The sequence below is a fragment of the Myotis nattereri genome (genome assembly GCF_964212035.1).
Source record: "Myotis nattereri genome assembly, chromosome: 16".
In the NCBI taxonomy this organism is placed as follows: Eukaryota; Metazoa; Chordata; class Mammalia; order Chiroptera; family Vespertilionidae; genus Myotis; species Myotis nattereri.
Genome location: NC_138091.1, coordinates 25,881,907 through 25,904,998, shown reverse-complemented (window position 1 = coordinate 25,904,998; position 23,092 = coordinate 25,881,907). Strand labels below are relative to the sequence as shown.

Genomic DNA, 23,092 nt, shown 5'->3' with positions numbered 1-23,092 from the left:
TCCTCCCAGTGATACCTACAACAATCAAGGCTTAACTACAACAAGACTGTGCACAAAGCCCACAAAGGGGTGCACCGAGACTGTCCTCCTCAGGTAATTGGGGAGGCTGAACCACTGGGCCATATGGGACACCTAGCACACAAAGCCACTCTACCAACACAGAGAAGCATAAAAAATGCGGAGAGAAAGAAACAGGTCACAAATGACAGAAATGGAGGAAAGCAAACGACTGGATATAGAGTTCAAAACCACGGATATAAGGTTTTTCAAGAATTTTCTAGAAACCACCGATAAATTTAGTGAGACCCTGGAAGATATGAAAAAAGACCAACTAGAAATTAAGCATACACTGACTGAAATAAAGAATAATATACAGAGATCCAACAGCAGACAAGAGGACCCCAAGAATCAAGTCAAAGATTTGAAATACGAAGAAGCAAAAAATACCCAACCAGAAAAGCAAAAAGAAAAAAGAATCCAAAAATATGAAGATAGTGTAAGGAGCCTCTGGGATAACTTCAAGCGCACCAACATCTGAATTATAGGGGTGCCAGAAGAAGAGAGAGAAGAGGATATTGAAAACCTATTTGAAGAAATAATGACAGAAAACTTCCCCTACCTGGGGAAAGAAATAGACTTATAAGTCCAGGATGCACAGAGAACCCCAAACAAAAGGAATCCAAAGAGGACCACACCAAGACACATCATAATTAAAATGCCAAGGGCAAAAGACAAAGAGAGAATCTTAAAAGCAGCAAGAGAAAAAAAGTCAGTTTCCTACAAGGGAGTACCCATACGACTGTCAGCTGATTTCTCAACAGAAACTATGCAGGCCAGAAGGGAGTGGCAATAAATATTCAAAGTGATGAATAGCAACCAAGATTACTTTATCCAGCAAAGCTATCACTCAGAATTGAAGGTCAGATAAAGAGCTTCACAGATAAGAAAAAGCTAAAGGAGTTCATTACCACCAAACCAGCATTATATGAAATGCTGAAAGGTATTCTTTAAGAGGAAGAAGAAAAAGGTAAAGATAAAAATTATGAACAGCAAATACATATCTATCAACAAGTGAATCTAAAAATCAAGTGAATAAAAAATCGGATGAACAGAGTAAACTGGTGAATGTAATAGAACCAGGGACATAGAAAGGGAGTGGACTGACAATTCTTGGGGGGAAAGGGGTGTGGGGATGCAGGAAGAGACTGGACAAAAATCGTACACCTATGGATGAGGACAGTGGGAGGGGTAAGGGCAGAGGGTGGGGTGGGAACTGGGTGGAGGAGAGTTATGGGGGGAAAAAAGAGGAACAACTGTAATAATCTGAACAATAAAGATTTAATTAAAAAAAATAATAAAAATGTATACATACTTTGAAAAAAAAACAACAACCGAATTATACTTTTACCTGGGCTTTGCCTAAATTATGTATGAGGAAATAATATTAACATTTACTACTACCTACTGCGAGACATTTGTACATGCTATGTTATCTTATTTAATCCTCACAACAACTCAGGAAGAGAAATATTCCTCCAGAGGAGGAAGTGGTGATTCAGAAGTGCAGTCACTTGCCTAAGGTCATACAAGTAAACAGAATTCATCATTCACATCTTACAAAAGAAATCTCACTGTGGGTGATAACCCAACTGGCAGTTTTTCCTTAGAACATACAATTTGCTCTCCAAAGCTCTATTCTAAATATTTAAATTATAGAATCACAGTACTAGAGAGCCTCAAGTGTTTACTTACAAACATTAATTAAAAGCACTCAAATCATGTAACTCCAAAATGGGTTTTAAAATAAGTTCTGTTAAAGTAGTGTATTTCTTAGTCATTTTGTGGCTTATTGCACTTCCGGAACCAACTACTGATAAACTTCCTCTTTTTCTACAGAAACCATTTCAGTTTGTTAGAGGACCATTTTTAATCTAAATGGAACCACCCCTTTTGCATTCTTAGCCAAATCACCAAAATGTCCAGTTAGAACAAGAATTTAGCATCCTGCAAAAGAAGTTAACAGCTGAGGTAAGAAAAATTTCACACAGGCAATTTGGTTTGATCTTTGTTTTATTTAAATCTTATTTTTAAAACTAAAACGACAGTAGTGTTTTAAACGTAAACGGCTAGTCTAAAGACGTCTATAATAGGTTTTGTGATTTTGTTGTGTGGAATTAAAAACTATTGAGTGTTGAACTATCCTTGAAGAAAAAATTTCACCTAGGTTTGCATAATATAAAATTTCGCCTAGGTTTTGCTAACCTTAGTTCCATAGTTAAAAGAAATAAACTATATCCAAGACAGATAAAGCTAACAGCTAGAAATAAAACTAGGATCCATGGAATATGACTGAATTTACAACCCCAAAATAAATTAAAAATTCTGATTTGCTTTTTATAAAATTTTCCTGTACATAATGCAACCCATAGATTTAAATTATTTTTATTTTTTAATCCCCTTTAGTTTCCATAGTCACCTTCACTTAATTTATAAAGCCAATGGAATATAGATGAGGTACTTGATTATCATTATGATATATGCTTTATTTTTTATACAAATAGAATTTATATTTAAGAATGATAACATGAAAATATTACATTAAAATGATGACATGAAAATATTTTTAAAGTTCACTAAGACAAAACTGTTATGATAAAATGTATCATCTACATATTTATGTCATATTATCTGAGACTTTAGTAAACAGTGCAAAACAGATACAGAAAAAACACTCACAGAGTAAACAATAGAAAATTGCTAATATGCATTAAAGATGACTACTCTATGAGTAAACTGGGAAGCTGAAGTGAATAGCCTCAAAAATAAAAATTGCAAAGAGTTTACATAGACTTACAATATCATGAATAAATTCATAATCGATAATATCCTATATCAGCATTTCATAAATACTTATGGCTTACACTTAAAGAAGTCCACTTTAGATTTCTTCTACATAACTACTACAAAAGTTAGAAAATAAAGATTTTAATCTCTTTTTTAGACAACGCTTGTGCAAATATTTTTAAAGGGCCAGTCCTAAATTTAGAGTTTAATAGTACTTGTGTTTTTCAACTAATTCCAATACAATTCTATTTAGAAGAAAATTTTGAATTCTGAGTAAGTTTAAATGTTAAATATAAATCTGATCCTTTTCAATGTCTAATTTTTAAAAATCATGTCAAATATGACAGCTTATATATGTAATCATTCAAAACTATCATATCTATTTTTAGTAGCTCTTTTCCTGCCCTTTATACAAGGCTACCTCCATAAGTTACTTACATACCTATTCCCAGAGAGCTCACATCTCATTTCTTCATAAAGCATTTATTTCATAATTTTACTATGAAAGGCAGTGCAGCATAGAAGGAAAGGGCTCTGGTATAAGACTGATATGGTTTCTGTATTAGTGCCACTATTCAGAGCTGTGACACTTTGGCAAATTACCCAACTTCTCTGCTGTCTCAGTATCCTTATCTGGAAGATAACACTACATTGCTCAGTAAAATAGGAAAGTGCTAGCATTTAGTGGGTACTCAGTAAATGGTAGATATTATTATTGATAAAAGATGGTCATCAAATACCTATCATAGTGCAAGGTTCATTTCCCTTTCTACTCTTCCTCAAGATATAGATTTGTTGTTTTATTCCTATTACGGTTTCATAACCTCACTAGTTGAAGTTACACTATTACTAATTTTAAACTATCTATATTGTTAACTTATTATCAAAGTAACTAAAACTCAGATACTATTTTTGAGACTGTTCACTTACACTTGCCTCTATGTCTAGGATATGCTCTTCAAATCTGATTCCCTTGAAAAGACAATGACATATTTCTTACATGTCCAACTTAACAGCATTAATTTTAAATGCTGGAACCTTTATATACTTATGTATTATACTTTTTAGTATATGTCTAATATATGGGAACTCCTGCTTTACTGTAACTGCACTTTAAAATGCTTAGTTAAGCCTTGTCTCTGAACTTAAAAAAGCCACAGTTTCTTCACAATTATACCCACTATTTCTTTTTTAAAGTCCTGCTCACTCTTTTCTGAACTATTCTAAATTGTGTAGAATTCTATCACAGATTCAAGCATCCTGACATAGCATATGCTAGGAGGGTAGACAACTAATTGAAGCATGGGAAATAGAATTTGGTTTTAATATTATCATAGAATAATAGACTTTGGTTTTCACCTATATATATAAAAGCCTAAGCAACTGGCCAACCAGCTGACTGCTCGACCGGTAGCTATAATGCACACTGACCAGCAGGGGGCAGTTGCTAAATGCAGGAGCGGAAACCACAGGCATGGAAACATGGAACAGACTGATGAATCTCAGAGGGAAGGGGGTAGGAGAGAGGGCAGGAAGAGATTAATCAAAAATTTTATATGCATACTAGACGCCCAGGGCACAGATTTGCGCCCTCTCACAATTCAGGACCTCTTGGGGGATGTCAGAGAGCCGGTTTTGGCCTGATCCCTGCAGGCCAGGTCAAGGGACCCCACCAGTGTACGAATCCATGCACCGGGCCTCTAGTATTATCATAAGGCTTAAATGATGAGTGAAAAATATCATATACTGAAGGTACTATGATCTTCTTACTGACAAAAGAGGCCATGAACCTATAAAAATTGATCTTACAAACTAAACTGGGTTTTTAAGTATGATTCCTGTTTGGGCTCTTCCTTCCCTAATGCCCCCTTTTTTTAACTAATTGAAAAGAGGAACTATGTATGTTTTTTAAAAAGATTTCAAGCAAAGTCACAAAAGAGAGAACATTTTTGGCTGAAGACAATTCATGGCCTGTATTTCTGTTGCTTCAAATGGCATTTTTAAAAAACTAAACGGAAACTTTGAAGAATAACATCTGTTGATGAGGCCTTTTCTTGGCAGGTGGGTGGAAATCTGTAAGAATAGCAGATAGGAAATGACAACCATCTAGAGGTGATTCAAATACCCATGTTTATGCCAAAAAAATTCTAGTTTTTTGACTATTAAACTTTTAGTGCCTGGTCAATGTGGTTTAGTGGTCGAATGTCAATCCAGGAACCAAGATATTGCTAGTTGAGGCACATTTGGGGTTACAGGCTCGATCCCCAGAAGGGGCCATGCAGGAGGCAGCCAATCAATGATGTTTTTCTTTCATTGACGTTTTTATCTCTGTATCCCGCCCCCTCCTTTCTCTCTAAAAATCAATAAAAACATTTTTTAAAAACTTATTTTTAAAAAGCCTTTAGTAAAATGGATAAAATGGATAATAACTTGGATCTCATTTTCTTTGCTTACATTCTGGTATAAGTATAAATGAATAGTGAAAAAGTTAAATGGAAGGAAACCAACTGTACTGGGCTCCTAAAATACATGGCAACCTCTTGTAAAAGAATCAAAATATAAAAACAATGCAGTTTAGGGTAGCAAGAGAAAGAGCATATGCTTTGAAATCAGATGATCTCGGGTATAAATTGCCAGTCTGCCACCATTAGTGATATAACATTGGGCAAATTGCTTAACACATTTGAATTTGTTTCTTTATCTGTAAATCAAGGATTTTTCTATCTTCTACATAGAGTTATTTAAAGGTTAAATGAAATAAAGTATGTAAAACACCTGAGATAGTACAGCACATAGTATGTTCTAGATAAGTATTTTTATTTGTTTTTGTCTGCATTCTTCAAGGTTCTTTATAATCTTGTTTGAGGGAGTGAGAATAAAAAGAAAATGTGAAAAGGTAATAAAAAATAAACACAATTATTTAAGAAATTAGAAGTATAAGTGAATTTAATACATGAAGAATTATTTAAGGAACCATAAAGACAACAAGAACTAGGGGGTTCAGGGAATGACTAATTTCTCTTGGCAGTCACAGAGAACTTGGTTTCAGAAGAGGAATTTAAGCTGAGGTCTAGATGAAGACAAGTTCAAATAGGCAGTCAGAAGGGGGGAAAGGCTGGGTTTGAAAAAAGAACACACTTTAAGCCGGTGAAAATAGCATAATAAAGAGTGTCTGTTTAGGAAACAAAGTGTGTGCTCAGAAAGTATGTAAGATGGGGAAGAGGTGCATTCAGAAGCTGTATGAGAATCTTCAGTTAAGAGATATGAGTCGGTACTGGTTAAGCTCAGGCCAGAAGGAAGAAAACTCAGTAGAGAATTTTATGTTGACAGCAATGGGGAATCACAAGCAAGGGAAAAGTAACCTGGCCATATGTGCTTTTAAGATTAATTCATCAGCAGTTTAAAGAAGAAATATTTTTAAATTTAGGCTGGAAGTATTAGAGAGAAAATAAAAGAGACTGTACAGGAAAAAATCATTCTTTTCTATGAAAATAGGACAATTTGTCATCATTGTGTACCAAGTAATAGGGGAGTAAGTAATGAAAACTACTCAAACACACTGAAATCTACTTATTTGCACAAGTTGAGGGAGCTCCTCTCCTCCTTTTATTGTACCTTGTACAGAACATCAAATCCCTCTCAGATTGGCCTACGAATCATAGAAAAACCATAGTTTCTAATCATATATACTGGGATCTAAAACACTGAGACTTTTTACCCCCTAAGGTAAAAAAATAACTGAATAGTTACCACTGTGATTAATGAGTGTGTGAAACAAGAATATTACACACAGAACATAGTCTTACTATAACTCCTCACTTTAGAGATAAGACAGTTGAGAACAGGACAGATTAAGTGACTAATTCTCATGGTTAGATAGAAAGTTAGGTGACAGAAGAAGAATTGGAACTTAACTTTTCAAATTTAAGCATCTGCCACATTTTACAAATAGCCCTAGCTATTTGTAAATGTATACATGCAAACATATACATGCCTTCTTTACCCATGCCTGGATGTTCCCCCAGATGTGATATTTTATTTGCTTAATTACATATCTTTCAAGATTCAGTTCAAGTTTTACTTCTCTGAGAAACCTTCCCTAAAGCCTTCCCAGGCTAGATTGGTTCCTTTGTGTATCTCCTGCATACCTTTATGAGAAAACTCATCAAATTATTGTAATTATTTATTACTTGTTTGTTTCTACAACTAAAATCGTTCCCTTACGCTACCTTCTAAACCTAGAAGAGGGCCTGACAAAAAGATGATGTTTATCAATAAATGAATGAAAGCAGCAGCACAACTCCTTTACCAACTGTGTAAAACTGACTCATCCAGATTCAAAGCTCACCTTGGGATTTTGAGCCATGGACTCTGAGCTGAATCCTTTAAAAATATGAGGTGCTAACATAAAATTTATAGTGCTAAACAATGATAATGTTGCAAAGATTACTCATAAAATAGACTCTGTGCATAAGAAACGTACACAGGTATTACCATTAAAACAGAGAAGTTGGGAGAGTCAGTTTTGAGATGAAGAGGTATTCTGTTGTAAACGTTGAATTTGCTGATAGTGGGATGTATACATGGAAATGTCCACCAACAAGTCACACAAATGTAACTAGAATGAAGGAGATTTGGGCTGGATGTGCATGTTTGGGAGTTTTGGCATAAAGGAGAGAGCTGAAATCTTATAGACTCAGGATCAAAGAAAAGTAGGTAACATGAGGACTAACTATCAAGTGCCAATATTTAGGAGACAAGAGAAAAACAGGAGCTAGTGAGATAAACACAAAAGGAAGACTACTATAAAGAGCTCTTTGAATAGCAGTGAAGGAATAGTTAGTTAAGATAAATATAGTCAAAGAGGGGAAAAAAGAGATAGAAAGAAAAGATCTTTGGATAAAATAATAGATGGTTTCTGGTACCCTTCAAGGCAGCAGAATCAATGTACTTCAAGTCACAAAGAAAGAGAAAATATGGAGTACATGGAACCGGCATATAGAGCCTATGTATTTGAGAAGTTTGTGAAATGAAGGATTGTAACGTAATGAAGCAGGGCCAAGTACAGATCTTATGAAACAATTAAGAGAAAACACTGGTTATAAGATCCAAATGTTGAATGGTAAATTAGAGTATATTCAAGAGTTGTTTACACTAGCCTTTAGTGTATCAAGTCTAAATTAGGAATAATAAATACTTATCAGGTACCTAACTACTTTATGCCAGACTTCAAATGCGACCTAATTGTCTGTCTTTTTTCTTTTCATTATAAAACCAGTGGTAAAAAGGAAACATTCTGAAATGGATCCCAAGTATTTCATCTTAATTTTGTTTTGTGGATACCTGAACAATACATTTTCCTCAGAGACAAATGCAAATGCAACAGAGTCACAACCACAGTCTGCTTTACTTAGATCACCAATGCCATATGTCTTGGCTAATTCTCAAAACACAACAGGGAACCCTTTGGGTCAATCAACACAACTCAACGACATTTCTTCTGGACCATCAACTGCCAAAGTTGCTGCTGGACAACCAACAGCAGTTGCTGTTGGAAAACCAGCAGCACATACTACTGCCGGACAACCATTTACCTATAACATCACCAGACAACCAACACCCACGGCCAACACCATCTCCCAACAAACAGCACAACCTGTGTTCACCTCCGGCAGACAACTACCAACATCTGCCCATACTTCTATCAGACAACCGCCACCATTTGTCTATCGATCCACTCAACGACCATCAACTGTTCACACCTCTTCTGGAAAACCAGTACCACCGACTATTCAAAATCTATCCATACAACCAACACCAGCTGTCAAAAGTACACCTAGGTTTACACCAGGATTCATCACAGGAGATACTGGTAACACACAAATGCCACATAAAAGCAATTCTAATTCAACAGCTGCCATAATAGTTGGTGTAATTCTGGTTTCTATGTTGGTAGCTATTATCATGATTGTGCTATGCAAATGCTTGAGAAAACCAGTTTTAAATGACCAAAATTGGGCAGGCAGATCTCCATTCGCTGATGGTGAAACCCCTGATATATGTTTGGATAACATCAGAGAGAATGAAGTATCCACAAAACGTAAATCAATTATTTCACTTATGGCCTGGAAACCAGGCAAAAGCACACTTTTAGCAGATGACTTAGAAATTAAGTTGTTTGAATCAAGTGAAAACATTGACGATTCCAACAACCTCAAAACAGAGAAAATAAAAGATCAAGGAAATGGTACATCTGAGGATAGTGCTGGTGGATCAACAATTGGCACTGCCGTTTCTTCAGATGACGCAGATCTGCCTCCTCCACCTCCCCTTCTTGATTTGGAAGGACAGGAGAGTAACACATCTGACGAACCCACAATGACAACGACAACGGTATCTCCTCTTCCAAATGATTCCACCAATCTCCCACCATCTCTGGACTGTCTCAGTCAAGTCTGTGAAGATCATAATTCTGAGTACGAACAGTCACTTCCGCCTCCCCTTGACTCACCTAACTTGACCCTGCCACCAGATTTGATGAAAACCCTCGAAGATTCCAACAATGAGATTCAATGTCAGGAGTTATGTATTCTTCCTAACTCTGAGCAAGATCTCAATGAATCCCTGCCACCCCCACCTGCAGAACTGTTATAAACATCACAGCTTGCTTATTAGCTGATTTTTCATCCTTTTCAAAGGACTCTCTATCTTTTGTTTTTCTTCATGTGATGTAAGATATTAAGTGGCAACTGATAGCCAATTTTGATTTTTATTCAGGAACTACTTAAAATCTGCTCAAAGCCCATGTGCATAGGTAAAGCTTAATTTTTTTTTTAATATATAACAGTGATCTACTGACTGGCTATAGCCTCTAACTTTAATGTAGAGTATATTTTACATATGTGGATGGTATATGTGTCAATAACTTAACCATTTGGAAACGAATAACCTATGTATACTTGGTATCACCCAATAGTCCCCCCCCCCCCCCGCCGAAAAGCTGTGTATCAAGTTACCTTGAATAAATAAAATTTTATTTTTCCATTTCAAAGTTTTAAACCAAACTCCAAATTTTAAATTAATACCTCCAGTATTAAAATAAATATTCTAAGTTCATGGGGATGAGTGATTAAAATGCATGTTTAAAAATGGAGAGATTTCCTTTTAGTTCTCATTGGAAATAGTAAAGCAAACACACTAAAATATCAAATTTGGGGGTTGGGAAAATTTACTCAGGAAAAAATGGGCATGTACCATAAAATGTGGACATTTTCTTACCTTATTGGGGGAGCATAAATTTTGAAACTAGCCTCTTTATATGCCTGAAGAACTCAAACAAAATAAAAATTTTACAAAGAAAACAAAAACACTTCCTTTCAAATTTGGATGATTTTCCCAAGAAAAACATATTGTATCGAAATACAGATGGTTCTCAACTTTCATTAAATTCATACTTGACATTTAAGCACCATACATTTAAACTCTTTAACCGTCTTTCTTGTGCAGAATTTCTTTTTATCCATTACCAGACAAGTGATAAACCTGAGTTATCAGAGTAGGAATGAACCCAATCTTTGTCAAAGCTGGAGTGTGTTCAGGGCATACCCTTATGCAGATGTCAGCCAGGGCCCGCAATAGCGCTCCGTTGCCCAACAAGCATATGTTCACTCTCCTTACCTCCCTAACTCCTGGGGGAAACAGTCACTTAGAATGAAGTGTGGTGACTTTATTGGTAGTTGAATGTTGGAACCTCTCATAGTTCTGGGATTTTTCTGAACAAAAATAGTATTTATTGTAGCATGGTGTTCAAGAAACTAAGTTCCATATTTAATAAAAACTAGCGGGTTTTTGGACACTGAAATTTTACATACAATGTTTCTTTTTAAATCTTTTAAGCCATCCCTCATTGACCATTAAAATATTTTATTTGCAGCCCTAACCGGTTCGGCTCAGTGGATAGAGCGTCGGCCTGCAGACTGAAAGGTCCCAGGTTCGATTTCGGTCAAGGGCATGTACCTTGGTTGCGGGCACATCTCTCTCATCGATGTTTTTAACTCTCTATCCCTCTCCCTTCCTCTGTGTAAAAAATCAATAAAATATATTTAAAAAATATTTTATCTGCAGAAACACTTCCTTGAGCTGCTTACTTTTCCTGAATAAGTATGATGTTTACTGTCATACCACATTGGTTCTCTCTGTCTTCCACATTAAAAATTTTCTTTCATGTGTTTTTCAAACTTTGAACTTTTAAGGTTAATTTGCCCAGTAGTAATCAGGAGTTTGATAATTTCCCATTTTTCTTTTGAATTTTAAGTATTCTAGTTATGGTAAATAAGACATATTTTTATACTAATTAAGACTTTAACTTGCCTTAAAATCATCATAATCTTTCTCATTTTACATATAAGATTGTTACCTATCAGGGTCTTTCTTTTTCATCACCTACTTTCCTGACCTCTTGAAGGATGAGTATTGGGAAATATAAGGAAATACAAACTCTCATAAATAAATTAAAAACTGATGATCTGGTCATAGTCTTGTCTGATTTCTTCAAATACTACAGGCAACTTTTCTCCTTTTGTCCTTTATACAATAAAACAGACTACTGCTAGCAGGTGGTTTTGTTGTTGATTTTTTGTTTTGCTTTGTGTTTTAAAAAATTCTCTGTGAGGGGGAAAAAATAATTCCTATTTACTGCATGCAATTTTCCCCTACTGAGGTCAGTGGAAGCTGAGCAGCCAAACAGTGGCAATTCTTGCTTAATCAACAGAAAGAAATGCAGACCAATAAAAGAAAGAAAGAAGAGAAGAAAATGTTGGACCAAAGAAAAACTTACTGAAAAGATTAAAGAACCAGGACCCAGAAGAGAATGTTTATTTCATGGATATGGTAAAACAACAAGATATAGGGTAATTAAAAGCAGACTGAACTACATATATACAGCATACCATAGTGCTCTTACCATATCAGCATTAAATAGATTCAGAAACAACCCGGATGACCATCTAGTTCAACCCCTTTTATTTGTTAATTGCTGAGAAAACACACCCAGAGAGAGTAAGTGACTTGTTTAGAAGTGGTATTAAAAGCTGAGTTTGTTCAGCATCCTTTTCGCTAATATAAGACCAAAGAGTGCCTACTTCATGCACTGCAACAAACATATATTAAATATGTATTTCATTTAGTGTTGGTGGCGGGGATACAATGAAATAAAAGAGGGTGACCTGTAATTGTTGTTATTACCTAGTTCTGATAAAAAAGTAAAGTAGCAAAATATCTGGACACCTAGCATTAAAACACGGTGATACTGGCACATGATTGGACACAGATCAATGGAACAGATGGAAAGTCTAAAAATAGATTCCAATCTCAAATCAGTGAGGAAAAATATTGGAACAGTTGGATATATATTTGGAAAAAAAAAGAATTGTATCTGTAAGTCACACTACACTGGAATAAATGCCAAATAGACCAGAGATCTAAATATAAAAAATGAAATTATGTAAGCAATAGGTGAAAATATCAGTATATTCTTTTATACAGTATGTCCTCGGGGTACTTCGGAGATCCGTTCCTATGGCGCGATGTAGTCGGAACCCACCTACATAAGCACCTACATCACTAACATGGAGCACATACACAGCAGTAATGAAGTGAAACAGTGAAAAAAATTTAAAAGATAACAATTCCTGACTTTTATTTGTGGTAAATAAATAATAAAAAACACAAAGCACATATGTACATACGTCAAAATGACGGAACTTTTTTTTAAAATAAATAAATGGGAGATGGCAATGAAACGACGTACGTGAGTCTTAACCCGAGGGCTTGTTTGTAATTTGGAAATGAGAATAACCTTCCTAGCTGACACTCAAAATCAAGAAGCAATAAAAAGAAAAGAAAAATCCAATTATAGAAAACTTTTAAATGGCAAGAACAAACATAAAAAATCACCATAGTAAAGTCAAAAGACAAATGGCAAACTGAAAAAAAAAATCACAATCTAAATTAAGTCAAAGGGCTACTATCTCTAAAATTTAAAACATACACAAAACTCCCAAATACAGAGTGGGGTAGGAAAGACCCACAACACAACAGAAAAAATATGCAAAACATATAAAAGACAGTCAGAGAAGAAAAAATTTAAATAGTCCTTAAAAACATATATAAAGATATTCAACTTTCCTCATAATAAGAGAGATGCATTTAAATTATACTGAGATACTAATACTTTCATCCATATAAATCCAAAGTTCAACAACAAAGCCTACAGTGAGGCTGTATAGAACTAGACACCCTGACACATTGCTGGTGGAACTGCAAAATGGTATAGTCTAGAGCAGCGGTTCTCAACCTGTGGGTCGCGACCTCTTTGGCGGTCGAACGACCCTTTCACAGGGGTCGCCTAAGACCATCCTGCATATCAGATATTTACATTACGATTCCTAACAGTCGCAACATTACAGTTATGAAGTAGCAACGAAAATAATTTTATGGTTGGGTCACAACATGAGGAACTGTATTTAAAGGGCCAGAAGGTTGAGAACCACTGGTCTAGAGAGAGGAATTTAGTAATAACCAGAAAAATTCCAAATGCATTTACTCTTTTATAGAGCAATCCCACTTCTAGAAATCTTTTTGCAAAGATTCATTAGGCAAAATATAAACATACTTAGGTGCAAGGGTATTCACTGTGGCATTATTTGTAACAGCAAAACCCATATGCCCATCAATAGGGGCGTGGTTGAATAAACCATGGTTTACTCCCAAAGGCAGTATGATAATATAAATAAGAAAGATCCCTATGTATTGATATGGAGTGATCTTCCAAATATATTATTTAAAAAACAACAAGATGTGTAACAATATATTTAGTATGCAACCTTTTATATAAGGCGATAAGAACATATAATACATATTTTTGTATGTTTGCAAAAAGAAATACTGATAAGAAACAACCAAAAATAGTCACCAACAGGAGGAAGAGAATGGGGTGGATGGGATACAGAAGCAAGAGTTCTCTGAATATACCTTGTTGTATAGTTTTGACTTAGCTAACCCTAAAAGTTGATAGCTAACTGGAAACAAATGAACCTAACTATGTAAAGTTTATATAAAAATATAGAGAAAACAATTACTTCACATTGCATTAGAATACAGAATTGACTATACATCCTTGGTGAAATATGTTCTAAGAACAAACAGAGCTGCAAAGAAATCTTAAACTTTATTCAGTAGTTTGTAATCTAATTGTCTGCAGCAATACTGGTATTGTTTTTAAACTATTATAGGATGATACAAATAAGTGATTATGTTAATGCTGTTAGGAACCATTTATAGGAAATATGGGGGGATAGAGAAACAAATTAAATCTTCACAAGGAAGCAAACAGATAAATCCAGAGGAAGGACTTTCTAGAAAACAAATCACTGAGTTTGGGCAACATGGAGAGAAAAGGGGTAAGGAGGTGGGAGAGGGACTGATCCATTTGGATTTTGACCTGATAATTTCTACCTGGTCAGTTCTTCCATGCTTTTAAAATACTTTATTCAGTACTCTTAGCTGTTTTTAGCGGGAAATTCAGTCTGAAGAGCCAACTATATTACCAAAAGTAGAGAATACAGTATTTTTAGTTTCAAATAAGCACAAGTGTTAACAAGAAATACAGTTGATTAACATAGGATAGTTGTTCCCTGGCAGGTAATTTGTTATGCTTTTTAAAATGTTGGCATAATCTATTTTAGGACAGTGTGTTTCACAAAAGAATATGTAAATGAATTTACTACTTAGTCTAGAATACAATAGTTGCCTAAATAGCTGTAATTCTGGACTTCACAGACTTATGTAAAATGTAATGTGTCTGAATAATACCTAAAATAAGTTGTAAAAAACTCTTAAGCCAGAAAAAATTATTTTTGGAGTAACAGTAATATACTATTTTATTTCATAAGAATTTCTAAAACCATAAGATAAGGACAGTTTGGTACAATTCAAATACATTAAAATGTTCCCCCTTTTTCTTTTTGAGAATTTCATAATAATTTTTGAGTAAGAAGAAACAACTTGGTATGTCCCCAAACTCAGAAATAAAAAACACTGCCACTATTATTGGAATTTTTAAATTACATGTAGCAGAATCTAATCTTAATACATCCTAAACCCAAATTCATTTGAATCCATTAGTTAATGAAATAATATGCTCTTTCTTTCAAACTTAGGTACTGGTACGTATAATGGAACTGGGTAGCTCTACTTTGATATGAGACTTCCTAAAATTAAAAGAAGAGGTTTAAGTGTTTGGTAAGTTGACCCTCAGCCACATCCCTTGAAGTGTAACAGAGTATGAACTGAAACAGAAGAAACTTAAATGTCAAAACATTTCCTATGTCCACAACAATATTGCTGAATGGAGTATTTTTAACATTTTTAAATCATAAGATTGATGACTGGTTTCTGAAATCCATAGAAAAAAATCTTAAGAGTCCAAGAATGAATCCTCAAAGTGAAGTGGGAATAAAGTACCTAATCAATAATAAACTTCTAACACTGCAGACTTTTAAAATGTAGATACTTTTCGAGGAACATTAACTTTATACAAAAGGTGACTCCTAGATTATAGTTAGCTTCCTAAGAAAATAAATTTCAAATTTTAATACTAATTCTAATTGGGGTAAAATAATGGCAAATGTAATTTAGAGAAAAGCAGAGGATTTAGTAACTAGGCATAAAGAGATTTTCCTTAAATATAATATGCTAATAATTGCTGGTTTTTAAATGGTAACAATTTGTAATGAATTACCTATATTGGCTTTCTTTTCTAAAGTAAACTGACTACTCCGGAAATTACACAAGTTTTAACAGATTATGCAATCAGTCCACTAAAGAGTGGAGCAGAAGCTAGCATAATCTGGTCTAATTTTATTAAACTCATGACCAAAAGTTTTCCTTTTTACATTATTTCACATAATTTTAAAAGTATAAGTTGCTTTCTCAGAAGATAAAATGTAAAACAGTTTGAAGAAATCACCTGAAATTGATGCCGTTGTTTTTAAAACATAAAGTCAGATAGATGGTCATTCATATAGTATCAAAGATGTCTCTGGAGAAAACAATACTGATAGCCACTCACTAAGCAGTTTCATAAAAAAAAAAAAAAAAGGAACCCTTAACCCTAAGGTCATAAAATAAGACATATTTATTTTACCATACGCACTGATAATTAAAAGCATAAGATGCTCATTAAAAAATGTAGCCTTGCTTGTGTGTAGCCTGGGAAAATGATCCTTTATATCAGAAAGATAAAGACAAAATAATCATATTTAAGTATTTCTTACTTCCCCAAAGGAAGATGAACATTTAAGTGGTTGATAAATTTGAAAAGCTGATTATACATAATAACTATCATGTTGGGGGAATACATAAAAATCAAGCAGTTTGTATTGTTATTTTAAACAGTGACACACATAAAAAGGTAGGAGTTAAAAATAGTTAAACTAATATCGTAGAAAACCATCCACGAGGAAGGTCAAAATCATTTTCAACATGTAAAAAGAATGAAGAGTAGAGGCATTAAGAAGAACCACAAATTCTTCATGAGGCAAATGTTAAAATGTAGAACTTAAACTCAGACAAATACCCAGGAATGAGTAAGGGCCAGGTTTAATGTGCCTGAGGCATTTCATCCTATAGCAAATCTAAACTATATAGATATGCTTAATGCTATAAATTTAGGGGGAAAACGTGTGTTTTTTTGTCCATTTTGTAGCGTGTGCACCTCTTGCAATAAATTTGAGTCAGCACCAATGACAGCTCTGCAGTCCTCCTATGTGGTACTGATCAGGTGGTTGCAGAGCTCCAGCTCACAGAAACACAATGCAGCTGAGCAGGCAAGCACAGCCCACAGCCAGAAGCGGTTCCTACGCTCCAGAACAAGGCGACCTTTAAGCTTAAGTTTCCCGGAGAAAAATGAGATGCTGATGCTGAAGACGACACTATGGTAAGATGTTATTTAAATCAGTAAAAAATGGACCTCGGAGTTTTTCTTTCTTTTTTTTTTTCCTTTAAGAAAAAGTCAACCTTAGGATTGAATATATATTCAATAGAAAGTGCATGCATCAGAAATTTGCTGCAGTGTCAGTGGAGGAATTTCTTGTCAATATTCATTCACTTTGTAAATATACACTTGTTTTCTTTTAGAATCGGCACTGAGATATACAGAAAAAAAAATCACTTTATAAAATGTGAGGTTTGAAAGTACGGTGTTGGTTTGGATTTTGCAAGTGCCTTAAAATGCTTTGCGAGGATATATTTATCCTAAAAACACAAAGATAAATCTCTAAGTATTGCTCTAATATCTAAATAAAATTTCACCCTACACACACTCGTTGACTATTACATTACTGCAGAGATTGAAAAAAAGACACGACAGCCATTTTTCCCCTTCTGAATAAAAAGAATATTTTCAAAACAGTAATAGCTTAAGATTCTGACTCTTTATTTGTAGAGAAGGCCATTTTATAATATTAAGGCTCTGGAAAGATAAATAAGAAGGGAAAAAATAAAAGAGAAAATGCAGGGAGAGTAGGGAGAGACAATCTCTCCACATAGCCTCAATTGAAGGATTAAGCATTTGGACTATAAATGAAGGGGATCTTTGTTAGTTTAATCACTGGAACAATTATAAAAGGACTCAACAACAACGAGGTTTATTGAAAATTTTGCCTAATGCTAATGGACCCAAGCAGATGCCTAATTGTATTTGCATATTAAAAGAAGGGTGTATCTGTTTGCTTCTAGGCTTTGATGGAATATCAGATACTGAAAATGTCTCCCAGCCTGTTCATCCTTCTGTTTCTCACACCGGGTATTTTATGCATTTGTCCTCTCCAATGTATATGCACAGAAAGGCACAGGCATGTGGACTGTTCAGGCAGAAACTTGAGTACATTACCTTCTGGACTGCAAGAGAATATTATCTATTTAAATCTGTCTTATAACCACTTTACTGATCTGCATAACCAGTTAACCCAATACACCAATCTGAGGACCCTGGACATTTCAAACAACAGGCTTGAAAGCCTCCCTGCTCAGTTACCTCGGTCCCTCTGGAATATGTCTGCTGCTAACAACAACATTAAACTGCTTGACAAATCTGATACTGCCTATCAGTGGAACCTTAAATACCTGGATGTTTCTAAGAATATGCTGGAAAAGGTTGTCCTCATTAAAAATACACTAAGAAGTCTTGAGGTTCTCAACCTGAGTAGTAACAAACTTTGGACAGTTCCAACCAACATGCCCTCAAAACTACATATGGTGGACCTGTCTAACAATTCCTTGACACAAATCCTCCCAGGAACATTAATAAGCCTGACAAACCTCACACATCTTTACCTGCACAACAACAAATTCACATTCATTCCAGATCAAGCTTTTGATCAACTCTTTCAGTTGCAAGAGATAACCCTTTATAATAACAGGTGGTCATGTGACCACAAACAAAACATTACCTACTTACTGAAGTGGATGCTACAAACAAAAGCCCATGTGATAGGAACCCCCTGTCCTAGCCAAATATCATCTCTGCAGGAACATAACATATACCCCACACCCTCTGGATTCACCTCAAGCTTGTTCACTGTAAGTGGCATGCAGACAGTGGACACCATTAACTCTCTGAGTATAGTAACTCAATCCAAAGTGACCAAAATACCCAAACAATATCGAGCAAAGGAAACAACATTTGGCGCCACTCTAAGCAAAGACACCACCTTGACTAGCACTGACAAGGCTTTTGTGCCCTATCCAGAAGACACATCCACAGAAATGACCGATTCACATGAAGCAGCAGCTGCAACTCTAACTATTCATCTCCAAGATGGAATGGTTACAAACACAAGCCTCACTAGCTCAACAAAATCATCCCCAACACCCATGACCCTAAGTATTACTAGTGGCATGCCAAATAATTTCTCAGAAATGCCTCAACAAAGCACAACCCTTAACTTACGGAGGGAAGAGACCACCACAAATGTAAAGACTCGCTTACCTTCTGCGGCAAGTGCTTGGAAAGTAAATGCTTCGTTTCTCTTAATGCTCAATGCTGCGGTCATGCTGGCCATCTGAGGGTCTGCATTTTCTGAAACTAATGAAAGAACTCCTCCCTGATGTATAGTTGGGAAAATATGCCCCTATCTAGCCAGTGATTCAAGCTATATTAAATATTCAAGAAAGCCAGTGTTCCCCTTCTGACTCTGATGTAAATGAAATTACTTGTCTTAAATAAAAGAAGTGCACAATGTCTTGGTACTTGCTGCTATTTTACTGTCTTAAGTAAAACTAATGCATTTCTTTTTTTAATGAAATATTTTCTTTTTAAGGCTTCAATTTATTGCACAAAATATAAAGCATCTAAACTTTAATATGTATTTTATGTATGTTTACACTGTCAAACATCTGGGGGGGGGGGAAATAAATGGTCTCTATGCTCATAACTGTGTCATTTGGCTTCCTAGTCACTCCAACTTAATCTACATGGTCGACTGTAAATGACCTAATCATTTTTGTCCCAGGTACAGGACCCTGGTAAAGTCTTTGCAGTAAATGAAATGTTGGAGGTATCCAAGGATTTTGCTAGTAAAGTAAAACTGTGGTTGCCACCCCATGAATGATTATGCCACATCATTCTTTTACACACAAGCCATAATTGTTTTAAATCTAAATGATGTCCTGCTTCTAAGGAACTCTTGGCTACTTTACAGATTATATAATGGACAAAAGCTCTTCAAAAAGCTAGAAGACACTAGGCTTTGCATTTTAATAAGGACAGTTTAATGGTTTTGCCTTTTGCACTTAAGAAAAGTATTAAAACACAATAAAAAACTGAGGTTTAAAGTCATGTAAAGGAATAGTTTTAGTGTATATTTAATAAACCATTTATTCATGGAAACTTAAATATTTACAAAATTAAAAGTCTTCATGTGCGGGAGAGGAAAACTTATTTTTTGCACATTAGAAATTAGAAACTGACTTACCTAAATTAAAAATAAGATTAGTGTCAGGATAAAGCCATGGGGGTCTAACAACCATGGGCAGTACTAAGGGAGGGAGGGAAAGGAAAGGAGAAAGGGAAAAAGGATGGGATTCATTGGTGCTGCAACCAGTTGATGAACCCAATAAAACAGACAACAGGACTACTGGGCATGAAACAAATCTTAACACTCCAAATCCAATTGCACTGGGACCCCCAACTCCCACTAGAAGAAAACCAAAAATTTTCTACAAATATAAAAGTAAGCCACCTGTTGAATTAGAGACAAACATAATAGCCAAGAGTCAGAAAAAGAAGCCCTGAAACAAGGCTAGATTAAAATGCGAGACAGCATAACTGAAGTGGGTAAGCCACAAACGAGGTATTTAATTTGGGAGACATAAGGAAGAATCTATTTCAAGCATTCCTAGTTGGGAAAAGTACAGAAAGAAATATTTATACTCCTTCCCAAGAAATTTTAAAATTAAGATAAAATTGTTTCCAGGGTTGGGAACATTTCTATTGAGACAGAGACAGACAGACAGACAGACACACACACAACAACAACAACAACCATCTAATGTGTTCTTTTCTCTCTTTAAGCATCGGACTTACAGAAAAATCACTGTTAAACTTCAATACAGCAATTCCTCTCCTATGTTGACTAGTACGGTGTCACTTGAACATTTTTCTGCCCCAGCAAACCTAATTGGCTCACTATGCCAGGGAATTTCACCATGAAGAAAAGGGGTTATTTGAAATAATCCCTAAATGGGTTTAAAATGCATTACTTTTCTAAATGGGTAAGCTGTTCCCACTTCCTCCCAATCACTGATCTAGTATCTTCACCATCGCTGAGAGAGGCTAACTGCTTAGATACTTTCTACTCTGTCACACACTACCATCTTCTAAAAACCTCATATTTTACAAAAGGTTTCTCAGAGTTAATGTCTCTCACTCTAAAGGTGTCAAAAATTAAATGTTGTCATATAAATACTTAGAAATATCTTAGAAATATAGGGGAAGTAAAATTATGAATTACATCTTTTATCAGCAACCTATGGATTCCACTAACATTACTAACAGACATGCAGATGGAAAACTCAGGACATTTACAAATACAACGTATGTCAACTACACAGACTCTAGTCCTTAGAAGCATTATCTAGCCTTACAGTAATTAAATAATACTTCCTTTTAAGGAAATTATGGCCTTATTAATGGAGGTGGGCTCATTATTTGCCACCAGGACAAGAACATTACTGGGCTCCATACGTATTTCAAAATGCATTAGTTCTCAGCATCTAATTCTCAAGCTCATAAGCTATACATTCAGCCCTGGCCAGTGTGGCTCAGTTGGTTGGAGCATTGTCCCGTACACCAAAAGGTCGTGGGTTCAATCCCTGGTTGGGGGAGGCAACCTACAGACGTTTATCTGTCACAGCGAAGTTTCTCTCTCTCTCTCTCTCTCCCTCTCCCTCTCCCTCTCCCTCGCTCTCTCGTCAATACACACATATCCTTGTGTAAGGATTAAAAAGAAAAAGGCAGACATTCATCCATCCAACCCTTAAAGCTTCTATTTTACAAGGAACTTATTTATCACCCGTCAAGCGGATTCAAATAACACAAACACAAAAGCAAATACATAAGGGATAAAGTAGTGGTGAATAAGGTGTGCGCTGGTGTCAAAGATTCTAGGCCTAAATCCTACCTCTGCCACTAGAACCCTGGACAAGTTAACACTGCTATACATCAGAGCTCACTTACCCTTACTTAAATGGTCACAAATATGCCCTACTCAATAATCTTCCATAACAATGCTCTGAAGCAATATAAATTCCTTTAACAAACACTAAAAATGCCAGACAAAAGTCAACCTAAAATCTGTTATAAGATTATTACTTTTGAAGTACATTTTAAGAACTATCATGTAAATACCAGGTATTTATAAACATAATGCTTAAAAGTAAAAAGTTATATTTCTATTAAAATTAGAATCAAGCACCAATATCCATTATAATCAATCTTTTTAATGTTATTTGGGAAATTCCAGAAAGAGAAATAACAGATAAAATTACAGGAAAATAAGAAACAAAATGATTATTATTAACAGAGGAAGTAATTGTCTAAAGCAGGGGTGGGGAATGTCCGGCCCGCGGGCCAGATCATTTGGTCTGGCTCTGCCAAGGCATTAGGGGTGAGTTAATTAAATGTTTGACCAAATAGAGCAGGCTAATTTTTAGGTTGATAATTTTGTCTGGCCAGCAAATGATGTTATAAATACCAAATGGTCCTTGGCAGGAAAAAGGTTTCCCACCCCTGAAAAGGTTTCCCACCACTCAGGAATGTCTTCAGAAGAATAACTTTAAATAAGTAACAAAATAAATATGAAACATTAAAGGTTTTCTCATGTGCTCGCAACAAATAATTAGAAAATTACAGGGAAAAAATACCATTCATGACAGAAACAATACATCAAAATAAACATAACATTCACATGAAATGTGTAGGGCCAAATGGGAAGAAGATAAAACACAGTAATGAGAGGTGCAAACTTGACAGAGATGATAAACAGAAGTCTCTTCATTTATTTTTTCACTCAATAAATATTTATTCAGCACCTGCAATGCACCAGGCACCAAGGCTAAGTACAGGAGGTATACCTTAACTCATAGTGTAAAGTTGTGATTATTTCCAGTATAATTTATGGATTAAGCCAACTCTGACAAACATTCTTATGGGATTCTTTTGGGAATATAACATCAAACACATTCATCTGGGAAAATAAACAGGCAAGAATAGAAAAAGGAAGAAATAGTAAAGGTACCTTAGCTTTTCTTGAGAGGAAACATATTGGCTATAAAAATTAAAGACAGAATGGTAGTAGCATAAAAACAGAAAGAAAGATAACCCAATATAAAATCCTCTCATTTCCTCATAGGGTTGCTGTGAGGAAAAATGAGATAATACATGTAAAGTGCTCAGTGTTACACAACATTACTTAACACACGGCAAGCTCTGAAACACTGCTAACTTTAGAAGGGAAAAAAAATCACAAATCAAAGAGGAAGGGAAAGATCCAATAAACAATGCTGGGAATATTGGAAAAAGTCCAATTTCACACTCACTTCATGTGCTATGCCTATACAGCAAACCAAAAAAGGTAACATTAGGCCATAGCTGGTTTGGCTCAGTGGGTAGAACATCAGCCCGCCCACT

General features: G+C 35.2%; 3 protein-coding genes across 4 annotated transcripts in view; 2 read left to right on the top strand and 1 right to left on the bottom strand.

The window, feature by feature from the left end:
- The window catches only part of NF1 (neurofibromin 1), a 238,183-nt gene that overhangs the window by 53,849 nt on the left and 161,242 nt on the right, over positions 1 to 23,092 (bottom strand). The window lies entirely within an intron of this gene.
- Positions 1,944 to 10,197, top strand: EVI2B (ecotropic viral integration site 2B). Its single transcript, XM_081109598.1, has 2 exons — positions 1,944 to 2,028; positions 8,123 to 10,197. The coding sequence occupies exon 2, from the start codon at positions 8,146 to 8,148 to the stop codon at positions 9,496 to 9,498; it is 1,353 nt and encodes a 450-aa protein (XP_080965724.1). The 5' UTR covers positions 1,944 to 2,028; positions 8,123 to 8,145; the 3' UTR covers positions 9,499 to 10,197.
- OMG (oligodendrocyte myelin glycoprotein) lies at positions 16,678 to 19,873 on the top strand. Its single transcript, XM_081109599.1, has 2 exons — positions 16,678 to 16,840; positions 17,641 to 19,873. The coding sequence occupies exons 1-2, from the start codon at positions 16,838 to 16,840 to the stop codon at positions 18,967 to 18,969; spliced, it is 1,332 nt and encodes a 443-aa protein (XP_080965725.1). The 5' UTR covers positions 16,678 to 16,837; the 3' UTR covers positions 18,970 to 19,873.

Excerpts from the sequence above, each read along its gene's own strand:
- EVI2B (XM_081109598.1), top strand. The coding sequence starts at position 8,146 with ATGGATCCCAAGTATTTCATCTTAATTTTGTTTTGTGGATACCTGAAC.